At 48.2% G+C, this 25,340-nt stretch overlaps 1 protein-coding gene across 2 annotated transcripts; it reads right to left on the bottom strand.

The window, feature by feature from the left end:
• Nucleotides 1–585: 585 nt before the first annotated feature.
• Nucleotides 586–24,481, bottom strand: btaf1 (BTAF1 RNA polymerase II, B-TFIID transcription factor-associated). Of its 2 annotated transcripts, none has more exons than XM_076975277.1 (38): nucleotides 24,021–24,481; nucleotides 21,409–21,532; nucleotides 20,883–20,997; nucleotides 20,000–20,146; nucleotides 19,442–19,641; nucleotides 18,122–18,255; nucleotides 17,874–18,003; nucleotides 17,147–17,215; nucleotides 16,922–17,011; nucleotides 15,822–15,917; nucleotides 15,512–15,688; nucleotides 14,610–14,750; nucleotides 13,994–14,118; nucleotides 13,103–13,223; nucleotides 12,660–12,764; nucleotides 12,394–12,543; nucleotides 12,020–12,162; nucleotides 11,648–11,822; nucleotides 10,978–11,181; nucleotides 9,752–10,184; nucleotides 9,376–9,563; nucleotides 9,087–9,240; nucleotides 8,744–8,853; nucleotides 8,389–8,590; nucleotides 7,895–8,043; nucleotides 6,988–7,140; nucleotides 5,968–6,089; nucleotides 5,665–5,832; nucleotides 5,363–5,440; nucleotides 5,131–5,260; nucleotides 4,760–4,901; nucleotides 4,372–4,502; nucleotides 3,876–3,998; nucleotides 3,484–3,636; nucleotides 3,148–3,356; nucleotides 2,688–2,847; nucleotides 2,394–2,564; nucleotides 586–1,670 (listed from the first exon to the last, which is right to left on the bottom strand). In XM_076975277.1, exons 1-38 carry the CDS (start codon nucleotides 24,032–24,034, stop codon nucleotides 1,524–1,526), a joined length of 5,583 nt encoding a protein of 1,860 aa, XP_076831392.1. In that variant the 5' UTR covers nucleotides 24,035–24,481; the 3' UTR covers nucleotides 586–1,523. The 2 variants fall into 2 exon arrangements, with proteins under 2 accessions (XP_076831392.1, XP_076831393.1); XM_076975278.1 differs by having other exon boundaries at nucleotides 9,376–9,560.
• Between the last annotated feature and the right edge of the window lie 859 nt (nucleotides 24,482–25,340).

Here is a 25,340-nt window from a genome sequence, read left to right as displayed (position 1 = left end):
ACTGGGGGAACTCGTAGGTGTGCTTAAAATGCAGCATGTAGGTTATTTATGCAATATGACCAATAACCTACATGAAACAATCAAAATCTAATTCTGGAATTACATCCACCCAAAGCCCCAATTCCTAACAGGATTAATGGTGTCAACTACACAGAGGAATCTTTAGATAGACTGAACTGCTTCATGACAGGACTGCCAGCAGGAGGGGGGGCTACACCCCTGGCTACTTTTTTTAAAGGGCTGCTGAAGAGAGCCACTTCGGCAACAGTGAATCCCACAGTAAAGTGAATCGAGGCTCCACCATGCAGAAACAGAAAAAAAACACAGCCACTTTATTAGAAACATCGATGCACCAGAAACACCTTGTAGGTATAGATAACTGTAGAGTGCAGCTCATCTGTCTGCAGATCCAGACCACAGGGTCACTGCTGGCTGGACAGTTGCTGAAGCACAGATGACCCTGACCACATCTGTGATTGAGAAATCCCCCTTGTTTTTTATTTTTTTACAAAAAAAAAAAAAAAAAAAAAAAAAAAAAAAAAAAAAAAAAAAAAAAAAAAAAAAAAAAAACCAAAAGACACGAAGGAAAGCTCATTAGAATTTATTAAAATTCTACTGGCTTGGTCAGAAAAGGCAAATTAAAGAAATATTTACAGAAATATTAAGTCCTTGTTTTCCTTTTTAAAAATATCTGACAAGGTTCTGTGAAAGTCCTATGTCTGCCAGGTCAACATTACCTAAAGTTAGTTAGTACCAGGCCCTTGCACAGGGTCAGACATTTCACATTTATTTCTGTGTGCAAGTAGTTATGGTAGGTGTGTGTCATGTTCCGGAGCTGAAGTGGTGGGTGAGACACTGACAGGCACTGTGCTTCACCAGAGAGACTTTTGCCCCCTGCTGGAGAAAAATATATTTTGTTCCAGTTCCTTTTTTCCTTCCTTAAAACTCATCTAATTTATCTCCCAGTAAAGCTACACAGACACTACAGAAGCCTTTTCAGTGCATTGGGGGTTGCTTAGTTGGCCATCTGGTCTACAAAAATAAATGAGATGTACAAAAATCCTAAAGCTCTTGTCTATTAAGATCAAATACTGATAGGCGATTCAACGTCGAGGTAAGCTTTAAGACCACATAGGGAAGGTAGTGGATTACACTGATTAATGCTCCCAGTATCTCTCTCCAACACTACATATGGGCTCCCACACTGCGTGTTAGGATGAAAACATTCATCAAGAGTCGCCTGGCAGCCGATTCCAGTCGTATCCCCCCGGCGTCCGTAGCAGCTGGTGAGGGTCGCACACGGGGCCTTTCAGGACTACCAATCTCAGCCGACAGGACTGACCCAAGAGACCACAAAGAGCAGCGGTGGGCCGGCCGTCCTATGAACCAAAATTGTGGTCCATAACGTGGGCCAGGGAGGACCGGCGAGAGGGGCACCAGGCCGCGGGGGAGCCGGGCGGGCCGCTGGAGACGAGAGGCACGGGGCGGTCGGGGGTGGAGGACCTCCGGCACCAGGAGCTGCTTCAGTGCAGTGAGAGCATGAAGCCGTCCAGGTCGTACTCCGCCTCGTACTGCTGCTGGTCCCACAGCTCCCCCAGACCTTCCAGCACAGACCTCATACTGGCCTTGCCCGAGGACGACGGGCCATCGCTCTTCTCCACCCGCTCATCCTGCAGAAGGACACAGCACGTCTTAGTGTACATGCAGTGGTGGGTGGAAATTGGGTTTTTATGTAAAACAAAGCATACATTTGTCAGAACCATGAATTCCATCATGAGGCAGCAGACAAAGACGTAGACTGTGCAAACGTGGGCGGGCATTAATGCAGTACTGAATTCATCGTGCACATAATCATACATTACTCGATAATGATGAGTTTTGGGCAATATGATTTGATAAACCTTCGTTTCTATTCCCCGCTGCACGTTGATGTGTGTGTGAGATGAGATGGAAGGCTGCGGTTAAACAGTAGCACATTACGACATGATGGCCAGTTGAGAGAGCAAAGAGAAACCTGAAGATGAAGACCAGCCTTCCGCTACATGATGAAGAAAGGAAACCTCCCCGCCCTCGTGTGGAACTTAAGTCTGAGCACAATTAAGCCCAAAATATGCAGACATGCAGTGCAAACAAAATCCGCAAACACAACTAATATGTTTTGCAGAAAGTGCAAGTATATTCAGGTGTTAGCCAGCTGCTTATTAGCAGTGCTAGCCAGCCATCAAGCAGTTTCTCCTAAACAGTCAATCGTGGAGACTTTTACCTTGTACAAAAAACATCCCCTAATGATGAATTAAAACCCTAATTGTTAGCTGATCATTACATGCAGTACTAGAACAAACAAGCTGCTAGGGGGGCCTGAACGTCAGGCGTGTGGAGGGAGACACGCCCACCTTGTCCAGGGTGAAGAGGTTGAGCAGCTGGTCGGTGCCCATGCTCTGGAGGCTGGCGTTGTCCTGGCTGATGACCGTGTTGGCTATGCTCATCTTAAACTTCTGCAGGCCCATGATCTTCTCCTCCAGAGTGCCCCGCGTGATCAGGCGATAAACGTTCACCACACATTTCTGCAATACGGAGGACCACACATGAAAAAAACGGGAAAAAAAAAAAAGGACCAGCAATTTGTAGCCTGTGAAGTAAGGCTTTAACTCTGCATACTCACGCACATGTACGTAATACACACACACCTGTCCTATTCTGTGAGCTCGGTCCATTGCCTGCAGGTCTCTCATAGGGTTCCAGTCATGTTCCACAAACACCACGGTATCTGCTCCTGTGAGGTTTAAACCCAGCCCTCCTACATGGGTGGTCAGCAGCAGAACATCTATAGAGGGGTCATTGTTGAACCTGCAGGGGAGGGAAAGAAAGAAAGAGAGAAAGAGAAAGAGAAAGAGAAAGAGAGAGAGAGAGAGAGAGAGAGAGAGAGAGAGAGAGAGAGAGAGAGAGAGAGAGAGAGAGAGAGAGAACAAAGTGATCAAGGTGTTGTTAAAACCCTGAACCCAAGGTCAACAGCACACCTCCCATTTAGTCCACCAGTCAGACCATGAATGGCCCCTTCATTACCCTTCCCTCCCAAATCTCAAATCTCCAACCTCACTGGCCTGCTCCTTAAAAGTGTTTGTACGCATTCGGGCTGCGCGTCTGCACCTGGACACTATGGAGTGGCGCTGTCCGGCGGGCACACTCCCGTCCAGCCGCAGGTAGGTGACCGAGGGCAGCTGGGGCTTCAGCAGGTCCTGCTCCACGATGTCCAACATGCTCTTCAGCTGGCAGAAGATGAGCACTCTGTGCTGGGCCACCACGGCCTCGCCTCCATCCACAGACCCTCCAGAGCCCAGACCACAGTCCAGGAGCAGCTGTGGCCCACAGAGGGGGGGGGGGGGTGGACAGGAGAGAAGGTGAGAAAACGCAGCTCTTGGGGTTTTGGGGGGGAAGAGAAGACAGAATGGCAGCTCTGTGGCCAAGCCGAAGGCGAGACGCTACCTGTTTGAGAGCGGAGAGTTTGGGGGCGTGCTGGATGTCCCGCAGGCTGGAGTGCTGGGCGGCCAGCTGCTGGCTGATGCGCTTGTGTTCGGGGTGCTGCGGGGTGAGCACCAGCGCTGGGTGGTTGCACAGCTTGCGCAGGTACTGCAGGGCCTGCAGGCGGGCACAGGGGGCGGGCACAGGGGGCGGGTAAAGGCTGTGGAGACTATACTATTCAATCAAGTAGTACACAAACTGAAAAGCAGAATGGACTAGCTCATGTCTGCTCACCTAAAAAATAGGCTTTCTCCTATGAAACATGCTAATTTTATTATATTTAATAAGGTATAAAACTGAAAAAGGAATGGTTGTTCATGGTCCTGAACCTTGTCAGGTTCGAGGGAGGGGCTGACCTGGAAGACGTGGCCAGTGGCCTTTAGTTTGGGTTTCTCTTCATCCTCTTGGGCTGCAGTTGAGATGACATCATCCACGCTCACCTTCGCCCGGGACTTAGCAAAGTCCTCATACAGCTGAATCTGCACGCGCACACACAACAAATGATTGCTCTCTTTTGTGGAGACTCGGCGTGGCCCTTTATGCCTGCGCAGTTACGTCAATAGCTCCTCAGAGAACAGACATGACGTCAGGGAAACCAGCTATTTTTCCCCCCAAACAAAAAATGACTGGTGTGTTTCGTTGGTTTGGGCCCTGCTGAGAGAAATGGTCTCCTCCTCATAGCCAGCAAAGTAAGGGCTGATTGCAGAGCAGTTAAGACTCACTGAAAGAGGGGTCATGCTGCCCATAAACATCAGAGCAGTGTATAGGCAGGGTGCGTACGTGTGTGTGTGTGTGTGTGTGTGTGCGCATGCGGGATCTGCACATAAGCACGCACGCTCACTCGGTGTCTACCTGCAGAGGACTGAGGTTGCAGTAGTAGTCCTGTATAATCTTAGGCGGCAAATCTTGAAGGACGTCCTCCTTCATCCTCCTCAGGAGGAAGGGCAGAACCTGCCGATGCAGAGCTTCCATAGCCAGGACCCCTGAGAGAGAGTCCCAGTTACTAGAGTACCAACGAGCAGGTCCAACAGCTAAAAGAGCTCACAGTACACATCACAGTAACTCCAACAAGAGGAAACACCCCCACAGATCCTGTTCAGGGACGGCAGCTGCTGACAGAAGCACTAAACATAGTCCCACAGTGAAGAACATCAATCTTGTATCACGACTCTTATTTTGAGTCAAAGAGGAAAACTCGTCTCCAGCCACGAAATTCGAGGAAGTGCTGATGTCAACCCACCGGCTTCCTGCTCGCGGGACGAGCTCTTTGCATCACGGCTGGCGAGGATGGGCTTCCCGTAGCGGGCGGCAAACTGGCGCTCCGTGCCCAGGAAGCCTGGCATCAGGAAGTCGAAGAGAGACCACAGCTCCAGGACGTTATTCTAGACACAGGTGGGGGAAAAACAGGGATTAAGCTTTGACCATGAACCTCCAAGCCCAGACAACACCAGTCCAAGTTATAAAGAGGGATGATATTCAGCTAATGGGTGCCAGAAAGCCAGGAACAGAGACCGGAGCTCGTGCTCTGGTTTTGGATCAGAACACACAGACGTTAAAGGGATGATGGAAGGTGACGGCAATTTCTGCAGGCACCAGGAGCAGGAGACTCACCTGAATGGGAGTTCCTGACAGGATCACCCTGTAGTTAGCCGCCAGCTGCTTAATAGCCTTGGAGAGCTTCGTTTTGCCGTTCTTAATGACGTGACCCTCGTCGAGGATGCAGTAATTGAACTTAATATTTCTGTCCGGGTGAGAGAAGCGATTGGACTTCGTGTGACTAACAGCACAAGGAGTAGATTGTAAAAAAAAAAAAAAAAAAAAGTGTATAGCAAGACAAGCCCACCTAAAAAAGTCAATGTCATTGCGCACGACATCATACGAGGCGACTACGAGGTTGTGCTTCTTCACCTGGTGCTGTAATCTGGGAGACGGACAAAACAGAACCCTCGTATCCAGAGGTGAAGAAAGAACACAAAGACAAGACCACCAAACATCTAACAACTCTTCAGACAGAACTCAACACTCCCCTTCACCCAAGCTGTAAATTGTGTGTTATTATGCAGTTGTGTTAATCATTCATCCTCCAGAGAGAATGACTTCTCCCCAGAGTGTGAGGTGGGTTGTGGTAGAGTCCAGGGCCCGTACCGTGCTCTCTCCGTAGGGGGCCCTGTATAGTGCAGAGGGTTCAGGTACTCCTTTGAGCAGAACTTGCCCACCTCGTCCACCCAATGGCCTGTCAGTGTTGGGGGGCACACGACTATGGAGGGCAGAGGACAACAGTCCACGGCTTTGCTTTTGCTATACTCCTGCGCCCTGCACAACATACACAAACGCACTTTATGAAGCAAAGGCCTGAAATGATTCCAAACCCAGAACATGATGAGCTCCTCCAGGTGGTGGAGAACAGCCGTGGGGGGTGGGGTTGGGGGTGGTGGTGGTTGTGCCTACCTGAGGTAGTGGTCTCCGGCCAGAATGCAGATGGACTGCAGGGTTTTGCCCAGGCCCATGTCATCACACAGGATGCCGTGCAGCTTGTATTTATTTAGAAACGCTAACCAGTTCACTCCATCCTGTTTCAGGGAGGACAACACTGCCGTCAGTAAGCACTGCCTTCATCACCACGCCACACTAATGCCCCTGCAGCGGTTTGCAGTTCATTCACAACACTGCAGAAGTGTCCAGAAAGCTTGGCTTTTGAGAGCAGCTTGTTGACTTGTGGTGGAATTATTTACATTTATGAAACAATCCTGAGTCACGTCAGTGTTTTTTAGAACCCCTGAACCCAACGCACCCTGAACCCAACGCACTCGCACTGGTAAATGTCAGCAGCAGGCCAGACAGTGTCTGCACCAGCATCCATGCTAAAACAAAAACCCCAGCGTTCGGCTAAAATGTCCCCCGCCCTCCGTCGAGAAGGTCGGAGCCCGGTTCACAGCTCCGAAAGCGGGGGGGTGGAGTTGGCACTGTGCCAGCAGGATAGGAAGGCCGTCCAGCCAGCCGGCCGGCCCACTCACCCCCCCGTGGGTCCGGTCCTCCGCTTGCTGTTGGGACTAAACGTGATTTGTTGCGGTCAGCACTCACATTGCGGGCACATTCATCTGAAGGCAAACGCCATTAGTAACTCTGGCAGGAGGCGACGGCACAGAGGACTCGGGAGTAACTGCTGAACTGTCAGTGCCGTCATTGAAATGCATGAGAAGCAGAGAGGGGCCCATATGCGTCAGCACCGACTGGCACCGCAGGGCCAGACGACCCGGCCCACTCGCTTACCGTGCAGACGCATTCAGCAAGACGCAGCGCGACACTGCCGGCGTTCAGCCCAAACGCCACTCCCCAACGTACAAAAGCACAGCACTTAAAAGGCGTCGTTGGGTTCACGCGGCTACATTCTTGACTCACTGGTGCCCAAATAGCACTCTATTGTAAAGAGGGACGACACAGAGCGGTCGCTTCATCCACTCCACCCACCTGCTGATATTTCCTGAGCTCTGCCTTGATGGGCACAGGAATTTTATAGTTCTCCAGCTTTCTGCTGTCCAATAGCTGTTCCAGGAAGTGGCGCTCTCTGGCCTTCTGGCGAATGAGATCATCCGACATGGTGGGCGGGTCCGGGATGCCAGCCTACGAATGACAGCATTTAAGAACGCATACAACACACACACACACACCTTTTCTACACTAGAAAAAGAAAAATTGCTTTTCATTCTGTATTGTTAAATATAGTGATTACTTTAACAAAGCCAAACTCCTCATACAGAAGAGTGTAGCAGGCTTATGTAATGACTGCATTGTAAGCACTAGCCTTAAATTACTGCACTCCCTAATTTAGGCATATTGGCTGAGATCTGGTTGAGACCCACTGTGTTCAGAGAACAGACGTTACACAGAATGTTACACACTCCGTCCTCCAGCAGGTGGCAGTGTTCCATAAAACACTACCGACAGGTACCAGGAACCATATGAAATGAAGACTCAGTACTCGGCTGCAGTAAATAAGCATTTCTATGCTTCTAGAGTGCAAAAGTGCAAAGTAACTCCTATCGTAATGCTCCAAGGGTTTATGTGTAAGCTTTTAAGTTTTCTAAAGCTATATACACATTTCTAATATAGATTTCTAATCGGGCTCTGAAATCAGTGTCTTTCAGCCTCAGGCGGTTTCTCAACACCAGATCATGAAGTCATGCCATGGCTTTCTTCCCCCAGCAGAAAATGGTTCAAGTGACCAGCACAGCAGAGCCAAATGTTATGAGGTGCATCTGAACCAGCCAGGTTGTTCTCAAAGAGGCACGAGTGCAGTTTAACCACGCCTCTAAACGGCGGCGAGAAGCCGCGCGATTGGCCGGCGGCCCGGACGTGCGTGACGGCGGTGTGGTACCTCCAGGGGCAGCAGCCGTATGAGCGTAGCGAAGCACTGGGTGGCCATGAAGCGCACGCTGTCACTGGGGTCGCTCATGCGGCCCAGCACGGGGACCACCAGCAGCACGATGTAGGGCACGATGTCCACGTCCAGCTGCTCCATCACGCCTGGGCACCACGGTGAAGGACTCCACAACCTCCAGCACCAGCCCAACCCAGTCCTGCCACTACAGGCCAACGCCGGTGCACTGCTTCCCCACACACACCAGCCCCACCCGCTGCCTTGTGAACTTGGTGCATTCTTTATTCATACACACAACAAACACTACTGTACAAAACGGCACCCCTCACCCCCACCCACCTTTCTCAGTAAATGAGCAATTATTTTAATAAGTGCTTCAAAATGACGCAGAAGCCTGAAGTGCTTCTAAATGTACGGGGGGGGCTGAAGGGGCGTGGCCTGTGCGCTCTGCTCTGGGCTGCAGTCCAGCTGACTGGCAGGCTGAAGGATACAAGCCATGGCCTCGATGGCCCCCTCCTGCTTGGTGCTGTCCTCGATGGCACCCAGCCATGGCAACACGCGCTCCAGGAAAACGTTCATGGTTTCCATGGTGGCGATCTTGCTGAGCACGCCCACGCAGCGTGCGGCCATGTGGCGGACGGCCGTGTACGGGTGCTGCAGACAGGCGCACAGCAAGGGCAGCTGCTCCAACAACTACGGGCACAGAGATGGGGGGGGGGTGGAGAGGGTGGAGATGGTTTTTCACGCAGCATAACACCCATGGCGAGCTGCATTTATAAATGTATGACGGGAGAAATGCGCAGTTAGACAAGGGTCTTGGGTGTGTGTGTGTGTGTGTCCATGTACCAGGGGGATGAGTTCTTGGTCCATGGCTCCTGCTGTGATGTCCAGTACCTGCAGCGAGTTGACCAGATCCTGGGCTAGCGAGTCACCCTTCTCCAACAGCCGCCTGCCATCTAAACCACCCAGTGGGGGGGGGTCATGCCAAAGATTCAGGCAACACTTCAGTGCCAAGGCCCACAGTGCTGCACTGGCACTCTGTGTTAAACTACTGGAGAAACTGTATATTGGTCTAATATTACCAAATAATGTCAGTGGGGTTTGTGCTGTAAAACTGGTTGGTTTTGAGGTTGAAATCACTGAGCAGCTGGCACACGTGCAGATCTGTGAGACTCCTGAGACGTCTTACCGAAGCCCTGCGTGTCCACAACAGCCTTGAGCGGACCCGTCATGCTCTCCCACAGATAGGGCAAGGCCTTGGTCAGCTCCGGCCCAAAGTGCCTGGCGATGGTCGTCAGGGAGAACTCGGCGCCTCTCCTCTGGATCAGAATGGGCCTCTTACTCTGAGAGAAGAGTTGAGACTCCAGTCAACACTGCGTAACGAACACTGCAGAGTCAGCGTGAAATACTGCTCAACACCCTCAATCAGAATGATTAGTGCATACAAGACTTCTTGATCTAATAAAAAAAACCCTTACCTCGTCTGTTTCCATGGAGACAGCACTGCCTTGGGACAGGTCATTGGACGGTGCTTTGGAAGGTTTGGGGGTGGGGCCTCTTTTGCTGGTGATGGCGAACGCGGCTCTCTGATGGCGGTAGAGTGTGATGATGCCTCTCGTCTTGTTCACTGTGTGGTGCATGCCGTCCTTTTCGGACACACTGGCTGCTGGGATGAAAAGCACAAGCCGGGAGCTTGAAGTAAAATAAAGAAGACATCTTTTACAGATATATAATAAGAGCAAAAGAGGGAGTGGAGGTGCCACTGCACCAAACCTCCACCTCCACCACCTCCGCCCACCCTACACGTGGAGTACGCTCCGGTTCGAGCCGCAGACGGGCGACGCCCACGCTCACCTTTGGCGCCCTCGAGTGTGGGCGGAGCAGAGGGCGGGACCGGGCAGGCGGCGTTGGGCGTGAGGGCGGGGTCGGCGCACACGGAGCCGCACAGGTTCTTCAGGATCTTGGCGTTGGGGCAGGGCTGGCGGGTGGAGCACAGCTGCAGCAGGCGGGCGAGGCTGGAGGCGGCGGCCCCCTGGGCCAGCGCATTCTCCTCCCGCCGCACCGCCTCCATCAGGGGCCGCACCATCGGGTTCAGCTTGTCGGGCAGCGCCGCCAGGCCCACCACGGCGGCGGCGGCGAAGGTGTGGACCCGCAGGTGCAGCTGACGCCACTCGGCCCCCACCTCCGCCACGGTGGAGCGGGCCTGCTGACGCTTGCTGTCCAGCGGCTGGAAGTGGCGGGACTTGGGGCTGAGGGAGGATGTGGCCTCCGAGAAGATGGTGGTGACCTGAGGGAGGCGGTGGGGGGGGCAGAGAGGACAGGAAGTAGAGAGACAAAACAAACGGGAAAGACAAAAGAAGGAAGCATGAAAAGCCATATTGGATCCTCCTCCTCCCCCAACACTTCTAAACAATGCGGCAGATAGAAACAATGGGACAGAGGGCGGAACGTTCTAGAAACGTTTTGTAATTTCCCCGTGGGGATGAATAAAGTACTCTATCTAGAAACTGACAACTGTTACCAAGCACACTGTGGCTCGGGCTGGGAAGTCTGTTCTGAGTTAACTAGAGCCCACTGGGTCATCTTTGACACCACAGCTAAGGCACAGGTCCTCAGAACACACCTCACTTACTACGCTCTGTGGTGGCCTTACATTGTGTGCGTGCGTGCACACAACTGAACACTCAACAACTGAAACTCAGTAGAACAGAGTGCCCCTTTTCAACTGGGCATCAAGTTAAATTAAGAAATTAGCATGATGTTATAAGGATGGCTATTGTTTTGGCTGGTTATATGTTTATTATAATATAATGTAATAACATATATGTTATGTTTATTACAAAAACACATTTTCAGATTTAATCTCCTTTGCTGTGAAAGGCCATTTGCACCTCTATATCCTCAGTCCAACAAGTGTACTTATAATGGACAGCAGCACAAGAATAATAAAGTGTAAACGATATTCTCAGTGACGCCCAGAGCCCATTTGAAAGCTCGACCCTGTACAGACGGATGACGCTGCCGTGTGAAGGCGTGAAGGTGGTCTGGGTCCCAAAGCCCGCGTTCCCACAGGCACTGACCAGCTCGTTGGCCTGATCGATGGTGAAGACGCTGCAGTTGATTCTCTCCCGCACGTCGATGTGGGCGTCGGCCAGCAGGGCAATGAGCTGCTTGCATTCGTTCTGCATGCGGGTGAAGGGGATGGCGATCTCGTCGTAATACAGCTGCTCCGAGAGAATGGCCAGCAGGCGAGGACGGACCACGCTGGACACCACCTCACACTCCTGACACACAGCACGAGGGACACACACCAACACACTTAAGATGCAACATCACCTCCGCTACACAGGAGAACCGGCCGATACAACAACCTACAAGTTAAACCACTTACTGCACAGTGTTCAACAAAGCACTTTGTCTGGGTCACAGTGATGGTACACATCAACAATTGTTATGGTGACCATGTACATGTTTGTGAGAATGTGAGTGCCCATATTAGATGGTATGAGATGTGCTAATTAAAGAGTCCAGACGCATTCATTCACCATAGCAACACTGCAAAACACCACCCACTCCCAACCACAACGGGCCACAGGATTCATTATATTCTTTACTCACATGAATAAACCAAGTAATCAACATCAAAGTTCTATTCTTGACGGAGCAAATGGAGCAAACATGTGGCTAATGTATGGGTCCCTGAGGACTGGACTGGGAAACCCCGTGTATAAGCCACTCACTCCAGCTCACCTTCTGCAGGGAGGCCCACTCACACAGCACCATGGACACGGCAATGCGCTGCAGCGCAGACTTGGAGTTGAGGTGGAAGAGCAGGAGCTGGCCCAGGGACTCCGCCGGCCGGATCTCTTGAGTGGAGCTGTTCAGCTGCGGGTCACAGATGCAGCTGCACAGCGCCCCCAACAGCCTGGGAGGACAACAGCTCCATTTAAAAAGGCAAAGCACCAGAGCAAAATGATGTGGCTATGGCCTTGTTTTTATTGTTTAAACAAATAACGCAGAACCACAGAACAAAGCAGAAAAAGAAGGCAAGAGGAGGCAGTGATGCAAGTAAAACACTAAAGGGTTAATCAAGAGAAGTGGGCAGTAGGTGGATGTACACACTTGGCAGCCATAAGTCTAGCGCGCATCACTATGTAGTCTCGAGTGGCCGGGTCTTCAGTGATGGTGTCTGCTCCTCCGATGTACTCCTGCACCACCTCCTTCACCTGCTGCCCGCCCTGCCGTGCCTTACCGCTGGCCTTCTCCTGAACACACACACACACACACACACACACACACACACACACACACCACTTTTCTTCATCTTACGGTTTAGAACGCTACTGCCAGGCTGTGTTGTAATACACATTCCTCCAGGCTGTGTTGCTACACATCTCTCCATACTGATGCTCACTGGGTTGTTTAAATCTTCCCATTAAAAGAAGAAACGTCCATGGTGCAGAGTCATGCCACGAGAAGAGCAGGGCAGCACTCACCTTGCAGCGAACTTTGACCTCCAGCAGCATGTTGAGGTCAATGGGAATGTGAGGCGCTTGCATCATCAAACAGAGCCAGGCGCCCATCCACGGACAGCTGGCCGCTACCACGTACTGCTGCGGGGCCTGCCGCAGGAGCTCCCCCCACACCTTGGGAAAGTGGCGCAGTCCATTCAACCCTACTCGGTCATGAAATGCAAACGGCCACAAGCAGTACGCGAGCGAGTGTTTATGCCAGTGCACCGTTGGGGTTCAGGGTGCCGCACCTTCTGGATGAGGTCAAGTATCTCCTGGTTGCTCTCCAGAATGCAGGACTGGAAGATGTGTCGGAGCATGTCCTGAAGGATGGGGCTCAGCCACTCGTCACAGCCCTGTGGGAGGCAGCATTGACCCCAACGTTAACACTCCTCACCATCTCACTTCCTGACTGGCTTGCAAATTATTCCACCTTAGCATTTGGCTCTCGCTCTCGGATGGGGACTCGCACATTTATTATGAAAGTATGAACTGGGGAACTGGACAAGGGAACTGGACCCATGACCTGAGCATTGGTAGCAGTTTCGTCTTCAGGGTGGCCGACAGTCGCATGATATGATTAGGCACGCTTAACCTACAAGGGTGATTTGCACTCCAGGACTAAGAAAGTCTCCCAAAAGCGTTGTTCTACGTGTGCCTGCCTGGACAGGCTATCAGCACACCAAACTCTCACCTGGTCAGCTTTGGAGAGCAGCGTGAAGAGCGTCTCCAAGGCAGCGCGTCGGACTGAGGCGATGGTGTGTCTCAGGAAGGGCCACACTCTGGGAACCAGGACGGTCAGGGACTGAGACATGCTGGGGAAGCAAAACACACATTTCATCTGCCTTAAACCAAACTAAAGCTTTAACGTTAACTGATTATGCACGACATCTACCACAGAAACACGGCAAACAAGAACAGAACTATACTGGCAGATGGACTGACATTAAATCTACATGAGGTAGCAATCACGGCATGCAGTTAGGAACGCAAAAACAATTAATTCTGGCCAGACAATATACCTATATCTACAATAATTCTTATGCCAATATGAGTGATTACATTTAATTGCAATTATGGACAATAACGGATTGTGTCACAGGTGCAACAGATGGTGCAAGAAAAACATTTTAATTCTTACTAATACAATACATTCAATGCAGAACCACAATATGGCAGATCACCAAGAAACAAAAGCTAAACGTCAGTATTTTCTGCACTAAATATGGAGCCCAAAAAACATCAAAACAAAATATTTATATGCCTATTTTATGTAGTTTCTCAAAGTCTGTTTTCTTTTGTACACAAAGGCATAACACCAACCAGCATTCTAAGGCTATACAAACAAATCAAAAGATAAAAGTCCACAACAGCAGACAAATAAAACACAAAAATCTATAAACAAAAAGAAAAATCAATTCTGGAAAGCAATACGAGACAATACAGATATTTCACAACACAAACAAGAAAAACAAGGCAATTTTAGAGAAAAGAAAATGAGTGATGCTGCAACAGTACTGTTGCTGCAGTGGTTGGCCATCAACAGCAGACACCAACATCACACCACAGGAAAGCGTGAGCTCACCTGCACTGGAGCACCTCAGGGTACGTGAGCAGGGAGGACAGCAAGGTCATGATGCTGTTTGTGGAGGCTGTGAGGTCATCCAGCTCCAACAGGGCATCCCACAGAGTACCGACTATAAAAGGGACCTACAGCACACGAAGGGTATGGTCAATGTAACTCTTACACAGACAGACCAGGGCTCCAAAAACATTCTAGGTGCCATAATATACACCAATATACTGTACACATTAGATTCACCTCAGGGGTCATCTGTTATTTAGGATCTCTGCCGTCAAACATGCCTGATATCTTTCTCTTCCTTGTATGCATACAAGTGACATTTGATCCCATTAAAATTAACTTAAAACTATGTACAGTGCTAAATTTTCAACAAGCTAAAGCTTAGTGCCAACATTTCAGCTCAGCTACACTGCTTCACAAGTCACGCTGTTGATTGAATTCCTGCGAGCATGCATTTTGTGAAGATGGGCAGACGTCCATGTGAGTGGGAGCTAAAGTAGGCTATCGTTTAACTTTTAAAATACAAACTCAAAAGAAAATGGTTTGTATTTGGGCAACACATCAAGAGCAGAAGCTGTGGGCTACTGGGCTTTAGGGAATACGGTCCTGCACAGACCTTGGCAGCCTGTAACTGCACCAGTCCCTCCACCACGGGAATGAGGGAGGCGGCTGCAACCGCACGCACGTCGTCGTCCAGGTCCTGCAGCCCATCCGTGATGGCAGGAAGCACTCGAGGGAGCAGCTCCGAGATCAGATCCTGAGGGCAGACGTGGGCGGAGCCATGGGGGTCAGGTGACAGGCCCAATGACAGACACCTCAACGACATTTCATTGAATCAAGCTGGACGAACAGCATGAATTTTTACATCTTACAAAACAAAATCCAAAATGAAATTTCATTACTTTAATATGAAAAATGAACAGATATTGGTTCTCCCGTTCCAGTCACTTAGCAATTATAAGCAAACGTATTGGTTATAACATTAAAAGGACTAGATCATACTTTTTTTTTCACTTTACATTTTCCCCCTCAGTTTCCACTTACAACATTTTTATGGCTTTATGTATAAAAAAAGAGAGAGAATTCATTTTTGCACAACCATTTTCAACCTCCCTTTATCCCTTAGAATTAAACAAGTTGCTTGTTACTGCACCTTTAAAATAGATGCTGTATTCTGCATGCCTGCCCAGTGTTAGATAAGCAAGCTCTGTTCTGACTGCCTGACCCGTATTTTGCTTCATTCAAAAAGCACTCAGAGTCGAAAAGCCCGAGAACTGCAGTAAAAGTGAATGAGGCTAGACTGCTATAGAAATGTGAATGTGTTTGCTCTCACGGCATCTGAGAAACGGTGATGTCAAACCAGACAGTTTTTGCAGCTTAAATTCCATATATGGATGGGGGCGGGGGAGTGCGATAAAGAGCGGGCCGCACCTGTGACAGTTATGGTGTAAACATGTGTGTGTGTGTGTGTGTGTGTGTGTGTATGTAAGGTGTGTCTGAGGATGGAGCAGTCTGCACCTGTCTGACAGCGAGGGCGTATTTGATGCCCAGGAGCCCTCCGTGCCGAACCTCCCACTGATCCTCAGTGAGCAGCTTCAGCAGGACGTCTACAGTCATGGTAACGCCGCTGTCAGTCATATGCCTCAAGGCCACGCCCAGCGTCTGTGCACACGTCTCCCTTACTGGAGCAACAACCTAGCAGATATGATTTTTTTTAACCAATCAAACAAAGGCCAGTCACAAAACTGTAATGGGTATGAAATACACCAATAATAAAAAAGAACCAGATCTTCCAACAACAATGAGCAGTATGAATAAACTGCCTCACCTCATCAGACACGAAGTCTCCAAACCGGTCCAGAGCAAAGACACACAGGAGCCTGATGACCAAGTCCTCTAACCACTCCTGGTGTTGCTGGGTCAACTAAGGAGAAAGGCAGGGACACAGATTCAGACACAAGCACGACAACTTCATAGTCAAAAGTAAGCATGCAATGTATTATGCAGCAATCACTCAAAATACATTCAACTGGCTGGCAAACCAGTTCTTGAGCACCAGTCAGCCCTGGGGAAGATGGCATGTCCGGCCACTTTGATTAGTGGAGATTGTCACACATTTGGCATTATTCATTTTTATACACGACTTGTTAATTTTCTGACAAGTGACTAAATGTGCGCCATAGAGTTCAATTTCTGCCTAGTAACAAGTGATGCAAGACTTGCTAAAATGTGGAAACATTGTGGATTAATCTATGTGGAAGTCCAAATCACACCATTACTGTGGTGTTCGCCCATGTTTTATTACAGTTCCCCACTGACATAATGTAGAGCTTAGCTCAGATACCGCTGTCTCCAAACCTGCAGATTACTGTGGTAATGTGCCATGGTCCTGCTATATTCCTGTGTAGGTCTCCACTGCACAGTTCCTTTAGCTGGGACAACACCCAGGAAAACAAAACAACCTGCTCTTTGAATGGAAACCTCTACCACAAGAGCCATTTATCACACTGAAGATTTATAGTGATTGCAAGTGTGCGGAGTTCACTTTGGGTTCCGTCCAGATAAAGCTGGAACCCCAAGGGCAAAGTGACAGTACAGGCCTACACTTGTTTAGCAAGAGTGTGTTAAGGCGTGGCCTAGCCGAGATGACTACGTGCCAAGGCGGGGCCAAGCCGTGATGACTACGTGCTAAGGCGGGGCCAAGCCGTGATGACTACGTGCTAAGGCGGGGCCAAGCCGTGATGACTACGTGCTAAGGCGGGGCCAAGCCGTGATGACTACGTGCTAAGGCGGGGCCAAGCCGTGATGACTACGTGCTAAGGCGGGGCCAAGCCGTGATGACTACGTGCTAAGGCGGGGCCAAGCCGTGATGACTACGTGCTAAGGCGGGGCCAAGCCGTGATGACTACGTGCTAAGGCGGGGCCTACCTGTCGTGCAGTGCTGCCCACCAACCTCCCTCCTCCTGCCCCCTGAGAGCGGAGCACCTCCCGCAGACCTGTGCCTGCACCGTGGCGAACCTGCATGACAAAGACGCATGATAAAGACATTTCATCTTTTTTTTGCTGAAAACATGTTGTGAAATTAAGCAACATTGTTTCTGATCCTGAGGGGAAGGCGATCAGGACTAAGACTAAAGAGAGGTGCTATTTTACCTCCCAGGATGGGTTGAAAAGGTCATTGCTAAGCTCTTCACAGAAACTCTCCAGAGGCCAAACTTGAGTCTGTCAAACAGAAGAGAAAGTGTAGAAGGAAAAACAAGATGAACAAAATCTAGAATAGATAGATTTTTGTATAATTTCATACAAGCTTACACCAAAGAAAGCTTTAGTGCAGGGGTACTCAACTAAATTTTTCCGCGGTCCAATTTTGGCAGATAGCTGTGACCTGAGGTCCAGGGCGGCGGGGGTGGCAAACGTAAGTTGTTGAGCGGGGGGGGGGGGGGGGGGGGGGGGGGGGGGCGAACGCAAGTTATTGAAGGGGGGGTGGCGAACGTAAGTTGTTGAGCGGGGGTGGCAAAAGTAACACTCGTGACGGAGTGTTTTTTCAATAGCCCTGAAATAAATGCTCTGGTTTAAAATTAATTCTCCCGTCAAAATTAATAAATATGGTTTTTTTTTTTTTTTTGTGATCCGTATCCAGTTAATCAGGAATGTGATTGGGTCTGGACAGGACTGCGTTCGGGTCCGGATCCGGACCGCGGTCTGCCAGTTGAGTACCCCTGCTTTAGTGACTAGTGTTGCTTAACCATGACATTCAAGACGAGTGTGAGAAAGTAGGCCTGCTTGTGTACGGAGTGTCCTGTCAGGCAGGTGCATGGAAACACATGGAGTCTTAGTTTATGACACCTTTATAAAATGCCTCCATTTGTTGTACATGTACCTCCTCAAACAAGCTGGAGTTATCAGGGACATTATCGATCAGGACTTTGTTTTCGCTGGCTGGTTGGTCGATGACGATGTTGGTGGTTTTGCGCCGCTTCTCTTCGGGTTCCCCTTCGAAGCTGTCGTTGCTGAGGAAGAAGAACACAGTCAGCACTGCACACAGCTACTCGCCATGTCTAATCCACGCTCCTGCCAACTCAAAACGCTCCGCCGCATGTCTGCGCGCCGTGCGGGGGATGGGCGCACCTCTTTTCATTCGGATCTAAGTCCCTGGACCGCTGCTTTGCCACCAGTTTGGCCATCCTCTTAGCCTTGTTCTTCTGTCGATTGCTCATGCCTGGTCGGAACTCGGAGTCTATCAGTTCGGCTGCCTGCATGGGCTGCATGGGAGAAACAGCTTTTACTGCCTCCTACCCACAAACACAGGGCCCCTGAGATGCAATCGTCAAGCATGTAGATGAATCGGCTGTGGATCTTTTACTGACTGAAATTTTTTATACAAACCGTTAAACATTATCTCTAGTCCTACCAAACATAAAACTTCATTTTCACAGACGGCAGATGTTTCTCCAGAGCCTACCCGACATGTCAAAAGTTAGCGTTGTGACTGATGACCTGACCAACAACCACAAGCAAATATGCGTATTACACGAGGAGAGTTTAAACATGCAAATAAGGCACTTCATATGGACACGTGATCTGCTATATAAAACAAAGACAGGGGTGGTATCACATCCAGACCAAAAGTCTGGACCTAGATACAAGGCCTTCAGAAAGCAATACAACTGCTTGTAGGTAAAAAAAAAAAAAAACAATATACTATCCAGGATCGTCCTAAACAAGATGACCATACTGATAGAAGAAGAGGAAGGATGCAGTGCATGAAGGGTATATCCTTTCTTTGTGTCTCTCAGTGAGATTTCTGAACATTTCAGCAAGACATCTTGGCTCATGCAGGGTAAAAACAGAACAAGAAGAATATAAAACAGTGTTTCTCACATATTACACGTTAACTCCATTTGCATTCCTGGAGGTAAAGCATTAAATAGCCATCTTTACAGCGCCACATTGAGAAGGCTCTGTGTGGGCACAAATTTCAGTGTAAAGATGGAAAGCCATCTCGACTTATGGCACCCCTGCACTAACTCTCCGTATTTTCTGCAAAACATCAATGCTGTTCCATTAAACAGACCTCAGCCTGTTAATGGCCTTCTTCTGGGCCCAGTCGTTCTCAAGTACGGACCCATTCCAGTTCGCTAAAGTGGAGGGGTCCAATTCTCCTCCGCGACACCTTCTGTGTAAACTGGGCTGGGATTAAAAAGTGAGGCGTGTGCTGGAGGGGAGGCACTGATGCTACTGCTGTGTAATAACACCTGACACTGTTATACAGCATGGCTTCAACATCTGAACAGCCACCTGGACACGGAGCTCATATAATAAATAAATAAAGAATGATTATCGGTTTACTGTAAAACACCAAATAACATTATAGCAGAATATTAAAAAACAGATGGTTGTTTTATGCCTATAGATATCACGACAGGCACTGTTGCGTGTGCGCCTTACTGCGTGTTCCCGTGAAGCGTGGCAGGCTGGGCCCTTGCCGGCCTGCACTCTGTGCGTGTTGGGGGTGCAGGTGTAGTCCAGGTCTTCGTCGTTGAACAACTCCTCCGTGTCCATGCCGATGGCGGCCCCCATGTGCAGTCCCAGCTTCTTCTGCAGGAGCCTCCGTTGCCGGGCCAGGCGCTCCTTCGGGTCGACCTCACCTGCTCACGAGGGCCAGAGCAGAGAGGACTGTGGGAACTCTACAGAATCTTAGCTGAGAAGAAAATGGTGTGGAACAGTGGAACTCTTTGGGGAAATATGGAAAGTCTGCATCCTCTTTTACTGAAAACAACTCCACCCTCAAAGTAGTAACAGAGATGTAAATAAAACAAAATGTCTGCACTGCTCATGTTTGGTGTGTACTACAGCTCAATGGAACCAAAAGCCAAATAAGCAAAGGGAAGCCAGGTGGTGTGCAGGGCTGCCGCCCACAAGGTTATACGCAGTGGGACCCATATCAGAAAATCTCATTTTTATTTGAGCACTTTAAACAAACGTGCACGTGTGTAAACAGCCTACCTGACTTGTCCTCCTGCAGTTCAAACTCGACACCCGCAGAACCAAGCAGCGACGCACCGTGCTTCAGCAAGCGGGAGATGTCAAACCTGTAGAATCTCAGTCTGTCTGAAGAGGTGTCGTCTGGAGACATGTCCTCTGTGCAGGACTCTGAGCAGGGGAGACAGGACACGCCTTAAGTAAAGGACATGTCAAAGTGCATCGGTTCCCTTTAACATTGGGTTTCAGAAAAGACAATGGATCTGGAAGTTTGGAAGTTGTGTGTAAAAGGGGGGGGGGCAGTTACAATAACCATCACTTGCCACCATCTTTCTAATGGACAGGGCCGGTCTTCGACTACCTCTTGACATTAAGGTTTAAATTAAGGGACAACACTGAATACACCAAACAGCCTTATACAAGAACACTGAATCAAACATTTATTTCACTTCACTCTACAGTTCCAACCTGATACTGATTTGACAATAGACTTTGTCCCTGACCCTTCATGCCACACCAAACTGTCATCTGACAAGAATAGTTCATCATAAACACTATGGATAAAATTCAGAGAATCAGTTAAGGTTTCTCAGTCATTACCACATCAATCTTAGAAGTATGGCATGAGTGTACTAGGCACAGCAGGCATGTTGGCGTTCACAGGGCAATGTCACTGCTGGGTTAAGAGTAAAAACCTAGTCAAGAACAGAATTTATAACTGACGAGTTGCAGAATGGCTAACAAGATCCATGGTAATTAATGAGATATAATCTGTAATTGTACACCTACAAGGTTATACTCTGTTCTAGGTGACATGACTTCCAGCTACTTCAGAATTGTGTTCAACATGTTATTTGACAGTTTCATTGTGAGAATTAGAGGAAACTGCTAAATAAGTGTACTTCACCTTCCTTTGGCTTGGGAGATGGGTTCCATTCTGGAATATTCTTTACTATAGCTTCGACTGCCTGCCCAGCTGCAATTCGTGTATCCCAGTTAGGACTCCTTAAATATATTAAAACCTTACAGAGAAAAGAGGAAGGAGAGCATTAAAACATAGCTTTAGGCTAATACAGCTCACATCACAGGCTATTTTATACATGGGTGCCATTTCTGATGTAGGGCTAACAGGGCAGTTTTGGGCAAGAGTGCCTAGTATTCCCCAAAGGGAACAATATCCAATTCAAACATCTGTGTCCTTTAGAAGCATTCTAGCCTTCCACTGTGTCCTCTGATGTGTTTTTCAGACATGTTCATGAATTACAAGAGGGTTACTGTAAAACGGAGTGCTTTTTGACAGCAGTTTGGATTATACACGTGCAGTTTTCCCCCTCCAACACCATACCCAAAACACAGAGGAAAAAGAAAAACAAACAAAAACACACTAAGCCTGCTAGCAATAGGCTTTGCGCTATAGGGGTTAATGAGTTCACCTTTGATAATAGGTTGTTTAGCTCATGTGGGTGGAGCTTCACCACATCTCCCAGCTGCTGTGCTGCAGCCTTCCTGGTGACAGGAGTCGTGCCAGTATCCAACAAGATGAACAGGCGCTCGAGCCTAGAAACATTAACAGTGCGACCATCAGAGAAAGGCTGCAGGAGACAAAGCACCAAGTTCTGGAAACACAGCACCTGAAATGCCAGATAAGAGACTCAGTAGAGTGCTGCTTCACGTCCAGCCCTGCTTCATAAGAGACTCAGTAGAGTGCTGCTTCACGTCCAGCCCTGCTTCATAAGAGACTCAGTAGAGTGCTGCTTCACGTCCAGCCCTGCTTCATAAGAGACTCAGTAGAGTGCTGCTTCACGTCCAGCCCTGCTTCATAAGAGACTCAGTAGAGCGCTGCTTCACATCCAGCCCTGCTTCATAAGAGACTCAGTAGAGTGCTGCTTCACGTCCAGCCCTGCTTCATAAGAGACTCAGTAGAGTGCTGCTTCACTGCCAGAGGTGAACAATTGGTGGCTAATTCCAAGACACATGGACTACGTGGGAAATACACTGATTCTATGGTAAATGCTAGGCAACCACATTTTCAGATTTGGTTGTGAATGTTAATTAAAAATCCATTTTATTTACATAGTGCTTTTTACAACATGTGCTGTCAGAAAGCAGCTTTACAAACGCATGGGTCCAAATCCCTAATGAGCAAGCCAGGGACGAAAGTGGCAAGGAAGAACTCCCTAGGTGGGAATTAGGAAGAAACCTCGGGAGGATCAAGACTCAGAAGGGAACCCATCCTCCAGTCGTGTGCTAACTGATTTACCTTAGCCTCACTAATAAATAAAATGCATACCTGGAAAACTGTACTTTTGAAAAACAGACTACTAAATTATGTAGAGTTTAACTGATAAAACCGTCCCATGGTACAGTGGCTCCTGACAGGTCATTTGCCTTGTTAGTTAAAAAGATAGCAACACCGCAAATATTGTACTGCTTAGAACCACATTTTCAACATTGGTAATCTCAGGACATCATATAAGCAAGCACTTAAATTCATTCTTTTAGTAGGACAACAAGAGCTCATAAAATAATTAGTTTCCTTTTGGTCAAGTACAAATTATAGAGCCGGGGAAGCACCACAATGACAGTTATGTACTGTCTACTGTATCATTTACATTTTCTCATGTAGACAGTTACTCATGTGAAATGGAAATGAATACAAGTTACAGACAGAGTTAGAGGCTGGTGGAAATGTGCTGGCAAACGACATGGCCTGCAAAGCTATTTCAGCTACCGATCAGATCTGCTTTTGAACTACTTGGAGTACATTATAATTCTAGAAGAGCATGCCAAAAAGCAGAGAAAAAATCTCAAAGAATTTTCTTTGAGATTCAAAGAAGAATCAAAAATCACACCAAAAGCATTTCTATAAGTACCAGAACAAACATATGAATGTCTTGTAAACAGACTAATCTGTTTTTTAATGAATTGACTTCTGGTGGAACATGTGAAACCAAATGATTGAATATTGTCATGTAATATTTTTATGTAAAATATTATACAATCTTCCAAAGACATGTACATACAGATTATCCATCTCTCACTACTGAACCCTAAACACTTTTACTAACCACCGTCTGTCAATCTCCCTATGTATTATAAAATGAAGAGTTAGAGGAACACTGTGAAATCACTGAATAAAAATAGACAAGATTATGCATCTTCTCTGCCTACATGTACCGCGATGAGGGCAAAACCAGCCAGCATCTCCACAGAGTACAAAAAGATCACAATCTATCACACCTTTACAGGCATTACGCCCATGAGATGTAGACGGCGATATTCTAGAAATATATATATATATATATATATATATATATATATATATATATATATATATATATATATATATATATATATATATACCCAACAGAGATGAGAACAGGCACTTGGTGTGTGGTTCAGTTACGTAATCCCTTGGATTGGGTGCAAGGTGGATATCTTACCTTCCAAACACTCTGTGGCTGTGAACTCTGCACAGAATCCAACAACTACATCGTGTTCCAACACATTAAACACAAACAGTCCTGCGTTTAAATCCCCAACTTTCCAGCTCTGATGTGTTTAACCACGTATAACAGGAGATAAACCGTAACCATTTTCGTCAATGCGAAGCGTTAACTGCACCAACAAGGCAAAGACCATCATCACCCTGTAAACACGCACAGACGCTGCACTGTACCACGTAGCTAGCCGGCTAACACTAGACGGCTAGCGAGTCCTCAATAACACTTCTGCGAATAATACAACCACCATCCCAAATATCGACAGCAACGTAACACATCACCTATATTTGTCCACACTGCCCCTTTATTTGTCAATCAGTAACGATAACCGGGCCACTTGAACCTTTGTCAAAGGTAACTACCAAGACAACTTGCGCTAACTAGCGTAGCTACCGGCTAGCTCGCGACAGAGCTCGCGACAGCTAGCCACTACCTCGCACTCCTGTTTAGGGTTAGCTTACTAGCTAGCAGTCAGTTAGCGCCTAGCCTGACTGGCTAGCACCATCCAATTATTATCCAAATTAAGATTAAAAACGACTTACCTTGAAACAGCCATCGTAAAAAAACGCAAGCAGACCTTGGCCTAATGGAAATGTGACCTGTGAGGATCTGTTGGCGAACGGAGCGGCACCATTAAGTGCTCAGGTGTGGGTTAGTCAAAGCCCAGAGCGCCCGGTACAGCGCTAGCGGCCGACGTGCTAGCGGGCGAGCTTGAAACAGGCCCTGTATGTGCGCGAGCGCCCGAAACAGGCCAGCCAACGGTCACTCGGCTCACGCCAGCCTCGAAATAGTCGCCTCCGTTTCGCAAAATATCTTCGTCCACACCGAAAGGCTGAGTCACGCGTTATCACCACAGATATCAGCTCAGCCCTCAGCACTTTTCCCGAAGAGGTATTTTAGTCGAATAAGTAAAGAAAAGTAATTTTGTTGATCACAAAAGAGAAGCCAGGAGGCTGATTTTATATGAGGAGCCATCTTGCATTTATTCCTTCCTCCATCGTAGATGCGGCCTGATTGGTTACATGACGTTCAGGTGACCAATCAAACGGTACATTTCAAGAGGAAATGTGCTTCTAGCCAAAAAAAAAGCAAGAACAGAAAAAAAATCCTCCTTGACAGGATATGCGACTTTTCTGGCGCAGTCGCAAACCTGCCTCTGTTGCTCTTTATAGTTCTGTGCTTTATGTTTTCGAGTTACTACAATTCCGCTCTGAACCTGAACAGAATAAGCATACAAAAGAAGCTTAAATACCTATGTACTTATACATAGGTATGTATTTATATACACTATAATGCCAAAAGTACTCGCTCATCTTTCTTGACTCACATATGAGCTTAAGTGACATCCCATTCCTAACCCATAGGGTTCAATATGACGTTGGTCCATCCTTTGCAGTTTCAACTCTTCTGGGAAGGCTGTCCACAAGGTTTAGGAGTGTGTTTTCATGGTGATTTTTGACCATTCTTCCAGAAGTGCATTTGTGAGGTCACATACTTATGTTGGGCGAGAAGGCCTGGCTCTCAGTCTCTGCTCTAATTCATCCTAAATGTGTTCTGTCCTGACTCTGTGCAGTGCCGTCAAGTTCATCTACACCGCACTCTGCCATCCATGTGTTTATGGACCTTGCTTGTCATGTTGGAAGAGGAAGGGGCCAACTCCATCTGTTCCCACAAAGTTGGGAGCATGGAATTGTCCAAAATGTCTTGGTATGCTGAAGTATTCAGAGTTCCTTTCACTGGAACTAAGGGGGCCAAGCCCAGCTCCTGAAAAACAACCCCACCCCGTAATCCCCCCTCCACCAAACTTTACACTTGGCACAATGCAGTCAGACAAGTACCATTCTCCTGGCAACGGACAAACC

This window comes from Brachyhypopomus gauderio, chromosome 15 (assembly GCF_052324685.1).
Source record: "Brachyhypopomus gauderio isolate BG-103 chromosome 15, BGAUD_0.2, whole genome shotgun sequence".
NCBI lineage: Eukaryota > Metazoa > Chordata > Actinopteri > Gymnotiformes > Hypopomidae > Brachyhypopomus > Brachyhypopomus gauderio.
The sequence above is the reverse complement of the archived record's forward strand: the minus strand, read 5'-3'. Positions and strand labels throughout refer to the sequence as shown.